We start from the raw sequence: 6,166 nt of genomic DNA on the forward strand, positions 1-6,166 counted from the left end.
AATCACTAGCAAAGCTGATATTAAATAGTTCTAAGCCTTTCTTTTAAATACTAGAAAAATCTTTGTTTCTAGCAATAAAAGAAGACAAGTAGCTTAGGTAAAATTTAATTCCTCCATGCGATGTAGTATTTCCTTTATGTTGTAAATGTTCTTTGGCCCTGAATGTTCTTCTTACTTCAGTGACACTAACTGGTGTCATGCATGGTCTCAAAAGTCAAATGATTTAAAATCATTCTGTTAGAGACTTATAATTCTGACTCTCACTTTAAGAACTGTATAAAGAATTGTAATGGAGGGTGCATAATATAAGAGCATCAGCTTGGTTCAAGGCCCACTTCAGACACTTACTCCCTGTGTATCCTTGGGCAATTATAATTCTTCCCTATTAGGTTGTTGTGAACACTAGATAAAATGATAGTATATGGTGCTTGGCACATATTAAGTGCTTAGTAGAAGCTATTGACATTTTAGCATCTTTTCTCACAAGTGTTGATTGAGTATATGCTCTGTGGTGGACTCCATAGTTCGGAGGGAAGAATGTTTCCAGTTTTACAGTTTAGTCAGCAGTGAGACAAAAAATTCAACAAATAATTGCAAAGAGCTTGACAAGGCAGTGATTGAGAGCATAGAGATAGAAGAGAAGATTGAAGCATAAAAGCAGTTGTTCTGATTAGACTCATTTGCTTGCAAAGAGCAGAAGCCCAAGCTCACTTGAATAGAGCCAGGTTTACTGAAAAGGGATTTTAAAAAGTAAAGGGACAGAACTGGCGCATGATAGTGCCGTGTCTGCTGGGTGCTGGGGCTGGAGGTCAGGCCTGTCTCAGAATAGAGACAGCCAGTGGTATGAAATCACATTCTACACATTTGCTTCTCGCTGAGACCACTCCCCACAAGGACTTCCCAGTTCCTGCTGCCCGGGTACATGGTCCATTGTGGCATCTCTCACCCTCATGATGTCTCTTGTCCTTCAGCTGCTGGGTCCCCTGCTAACCAGAATATCATTTCTGGGTTGCTTAGCGCAGAAAACTCATGATAGGTTTCTGTTTGTTTTTTTTCTTTTTGGCTGACTTCATCTTTGAGCCGGGCATTAAGAGGTCATTGGTTAAGTGCCAGTACCTCATCCTGGTCATCAGTGACTTTGTGGAGGAAGCAGGCAGCGCTGGTTTGGTGGCTCAAACCATCGCTGCTTCAGCCACAGTGTCCATGCATCCATCGGTTTCTCTTGGAAACCAGGGGGTGGGGTCACCGATGAGGTTAACACATCCAGTTCAATGGTTCATCAAGTTCTCTTCTAGTAAGATATCATAAACTTATTTAATCACTAATCTATAGGCATCATTAAATTTTGAAAAAACCCTTCTGTAAATTTCTGCAGTATTTCCTTTGTATAATATTCTGTCTGAACTTTTCATCTATAAATATGGAAACTCAAAAGTGAAGGGATGGCTGAATGGTAATTGAACTTACGGTTCAGTGATTAAGACGTGTTTTAAAGGGACATGCCACATTGACAACAGCAGTGAAGCCGATGTGGAAGCTGCCACAGACCCGTTCCTTTGTCCCTTTTTGGGACCCTCAGGCCCTGTGTATTTGAAGGGGAGCGTGTATGGCTCAGATCCTTTTGAAGCCTATCATACAGGTATGTAGTTTTCATTTCTTGAGTTCTGTTTCCTGGAGAGACCTCTAGAAGCATTAACTCTGTCTCCCGATATTGTCCCCATTTTTAAAAGGTTATGGTCCTGACCTGAGATCAGCTTTAATGGACCACTATGAGCCCAGTTACATAAAGAAGAAGGAATGCTACCCATGTCCTCATCCTTCAGAGGAATCCTGCGAGCAGAGCGTCAGTGATACAGGATGGCCTTCTCATGTGAAGAAGTTACTCAGCTCTTCTTATTCTCAACATGAAGGACCTGGAATGAACAACTTATGTCTGAACAAGTCTTCTGCAGATTTTAGTCCAAGTCCAGAGCCACCATCAGTTACTTTGAGTAATTCTTTCATGGGTAAGTTTATTAAATTATTAGATACCTTGACTCCAGACCCACATTGCAAGTTGCACGGGGGAGAGCCATGAGAGTTTTGAATGCCAGATGTGAAGAATAGTTTCTGGTGTGTATATGTATCTTTTTTAATGGTGCTGTTGTGACATCCTATTAATTAGTATCCTTGTTTCTAAAAGCAGAGGCAGACATGGGGATTTTACTTGATTAGGTATTTAATCCAACACTAAGCCTTAGGAACTTTCTGGGCAACTCTGTGTGTGGCATCGCCTTGAAGACAAGAGTTTTGGAAGTGACTGAGGATCGCAGTTTGTCAGTCATGTGGAAAACGTGGTTTTGGGCTACAGCAGCCTCTGGGGTGGAGTTGTGTGCACGGCATGACTGCGGTTTGGGATGTCTGCTGGCTTATAACTAAACCCACAGTCAGAGTGCAGACGGCGTCCTACCTGGCAACAGCCACTCGTCAGCCAGGCTGGGCTGCCTCCTACAGAGGAGGCTGTTGGAATCCTAAAGCCCACAGGGGTGGCCGTGGACACTGGCTGACACCGAGATTCATTTCTGAAGTTTTTAGTCTAGTGCATGAGGACGATTGAGTGGAAGAACTGAGATCATCTTTTTGCTGCATGGAAATGTGGAAAAATGAACCACAACTTCTAAAAAAAAAATTAGAATTTTTAAGGATTTTACCCAACTTTAAGAAATGTCATGTTTTCTCATGGTATCATTATTTATATTCCTTTTTTAAAAAATGAATAATAATTTTTATAGGGCCTAGGAGAGAATTTGCTACTGAGGAAGAAAGGGCAAGACATATGGGTTATTTTGAGAGAAGCTTTCTGTGCTGAGGCACAGTTTACTTGTACATGGTGGAGAATGGTGGGCTTTTAGTGAATACAGGATCTGGAACTTCTATTGGGGAACTTGCTGCTGATAATATTACTATAGGTCCTGAAAGTAGAAGAGAAGGGCTGCTTGTATTCAGTGGATGTATGTGTCAGAGGGGTGCACACACCTTCAGCCCCACTCTATAAGGTCTCTGTCCATAGCACAAGAATATAGCCATCTACCTGAATCCCATAACATGGACTTGAAAGTTCCACCCATATTTACAGGGAAAGATGCCCCTTCATTTGAAATGCATTCTGTTGATTGCTCCAAAAGAGCCCTGTGCTCAAGGGGTTTCTTTTTTTCAGGAACATTTGGAAAGCCTCTGAGGAGACCTCACCTGGATGCCTTTTCAAGCTCTGGGCAGTCATCGGATTGTCAGCCAAGAGCCTTTCACTTGAAAGCTCGTTCTTCCCCGAACTTGGACTATGAGTCAGAGGAAGATGGGAAAGAAAGGACAGATTTTCAGCAAGAAAATCACACATGTACCCATAAACAGACCTTAGAAAGCCACAGGACTTCAAATTTTCAGTCTTTTGACTTGGACACATAAACTAATGAGACCAAGGACAAGTTCTAACATACTACCTCAAGTGGACTTTTATTTAAAAGAGAGAGAGAAGCCTATGTTTTTAAATGGAACTATGAATTTTAAAAGGATAAAATGTCTTATTTATACAGATAGACAAAAATTACAAAAAGGCATAAAAATTTTATACTGGGAGTATCTTTCATATAGGAATACCTTTACTATTTTATAACTTTGCTTTATGCAGAAAATATCTTAATGTAAATTAATGGTATAAATCCATGACTATTTTATGTATTTTTATAATGCCAGATTCCTTTTTATCGAAAATGAGTACTAAAGCATTTTAAACAATAACTGTCTTGTACGTTTTTTGAATAGAGGTCACTCCATTTTATTTTGCATGTTCTTAATAAAATGTCTCATTTTGATCCCAAACCCCATCTATCCAATAACAATCTTCATTGTTTTCAGCGCATTTTAGGCATAATTAGTTCATATTATCATGTCTCACATTGGTGGAAATTACATTCAGCACATTAAAATATGAGCAAGTGATCATTCTGCATACCTCCTGGGGTTGTTGTATTATAGACTCAAATCAAATTAGTGTATGTGAAAGCCCATTGTAAAATGAGAGGGAGCTACGAAGGTTTGAGGTATATGTATTGATTTCTTAACTCTACAAACAAAAAGATGTGTGGTTGCAGTCCAGTGTTATATAGTACAACCACCGTTGCTTAAATCACTGCTCAAGCCATGTTTCCTTAATTATCATAATACTTTATGTGGTCTAATGCTTTGTGCGTTTCCAGATAGTTTCACATACCCCATCCCTTTAATTATAACAAGACGGTGGTTTATTGCCCATTTCTATAGTTAAAATGTCTGTAGCAGATGTGGGGTTTCATCATCTGTTCCAGGTTGTAATGGGATGCTGGTGGAATTCTTTCCTGTTCTTACTGATTTTCTGCTGGACAAGCAGTTCTTACAGTAAAGGCACTCTTCAGCTATCCAGTAACACTGTTTAAGGATTAAAATACTTTTCTAATTTGGTCATCATGGCTCTATTTGTTAAAAACTCAGTATAGAATCTGTTACTTAAACATATACAATTATTATAAATACTTGTTTTAAGCAGTGTTTAGGTGAAAATGTTGCTATGTGACTGTCATATATACACACACATACAGAAAATTACACATTTCCAAAATTAAATAACGTAGTTTGAAGGAATTGAAACAAGCATTAAGTTTAATAATTTAGATGATCAAACTGTTTTTCCCCTTAGCAAATCTTAAGATTGGCATTGAAGAAGTTAATATAGTACATTAAACTTTATTTTTTTATTTTATTTTTTTTTATTTTATTTAACTTTACAATATTGTATTAGTTTTGCCATATATCAAAATGAATCTGCCCATCCTGAACCCTCCTCCTTCCTCCCTCCCCATACCATCCCTCTGGGTCCTGTTGAAGATGTGACTTTGTCATTGTCAGTTCTTTGAACTACATTTAAAAACACATATAAGAAAAGCAGATTCATCTCACAGGATATGTTGGGGGTGAAGTTTCCCTCTTTAGTGAGTTTTGTGTTTTGTTTTTTGTGAGCCAGAAGCCTGGAACCCAGACTGCAATAATATCTTCTCTCCTTTAATTTAGATAACAGAGTCCAAGACAGGAAGTTGATCCTTCCTGGGACAACCAGTGACTAAGAGCAGAAAGTGATTTCGTATGCTTTGGCTTTATCATATGGCCAAATTTTCAAAATCTTGTTAATTTGTCTTCATTATTACCAGATGTGATCCAAGCAGCGATAAGGGGTCTCCTCAAGGATTATGAACTTCTTTTAAAGGATTTAATTTTTCCGGACTTAAATGCAAAGGTTAAATCATTCACACTTGAAATTCAACAATTAGATTCACTCTCCATTCACATTTTTTTTTTTTTTTTTTTTTACTCTTCTTTCATGCTGCTAACTTAGGGATTATATATAATCAGTGGTCTGGAGAAACAGCAGAAGCTTAATTTCTCTTTGACATTTGCAAAAAAAATATATATATATGTATAATTTTGAGACTCCAGATTGAGTTAACAAAGTGAATCTAGCAGGTATTAAGATATCGTAAGAAAACACAGACTTCATTAGAGGATATATATAAATATCAAGTCACTTGGCTTATTTATGAGAGCGAATGCTTAAAATTTTCAGTTTAATCTTTCTGTGCTTTCTGATATAAGACTAATTCTTTTATAACACATCTCTGTAGATACTCTCACAACTTTAGTATATTTTACCTCAATTCCACCTTTGACACAAAATGAAAGGGCAGTTACTGGGTATAATCTTACCTGTTTTTTTAAGATATTGAGGGATAAATATTCCTTAATTGTGGTAGGCAACATTTTATAAATACTAAATTCCTGTGGAGCATCACCATCTATTGTCACAGTGTTCCTACAGAAAGAAACCAAAAGTTACTTCTCAGAATAAAGCCAATGGTAGGTACCCTTTGAAAAACTTGATAGAAAAAGGAGTGATTTGGTATTTGTACACACTTGAGGGGTTCTAGTCCTTTTGATTTAATGTGATAGGAGGTACTTTATAACCAACATTACAACAATAGATGAATTATCCTGGTATTTTTCAAAGAGAATGAGAACCAAATGTCATTGCAAAATGCCTGCTCTGTCTCCTGCTCTTGGAATATGCAGTGGATGAAGCACCCCAGACTTCCCTGTCCTACAG

General features: G+C 37.9%; 1 protein-coding gene across 5 annotated transcripts in view; it reads left to right on the plus strand.

Moving 5' to 3' along the window:
* Window positions 1–4,476, plus strand: part of LRIG3 (leucine rich repeats and immunoglobulin like domains 3) — a 53,102-nt gene extending 48,626 nt beyond the window's left edge. For 3 of the 5 annotated variants that reach the window (XM_086403931.1, XM_086403927.1, XM_086403929.1), the window contains 3 exons: window positions 1,496–1,639; window positions 1,728–2,006; window positions 3,197–4,476. In XM_086403931.1, the coding sequence (XP_086260057.1) occupies window positions 1,496–1,639; window positions 1,728–2,006; window positions 3,197–3,441 (668 nt within the window). In that variant the 3' untranslated portion in view covers window positions 3,442–4,476. The remainder of the gene's footprint in view (window positions 1–1,495; window positions 1,640–1,727; window positions 2,007–3,196) is intronic. The other 2 variants (XM_086403928.1, XM_086403930.1) reach the window with 1 other exon arrangement.
* The last annotated feature ends 1,690 nt before the right edge of the window (window positions 4,477–6,166 follow it).

Source organism: Bos grunniens, chromosome 5 (genome assembly GCF_055505025.1).
Source record: "Bos grunniens cultivar Pamir isolate PY7600 chromosome 5, Bosgru_T2T1.0, whole genome shotgun sequence".
NCBI lineage: Eukaryota > Metazoa > Chordata > Mammalia > Artiodactyla > Bovidae > Bos > Bos grunniens.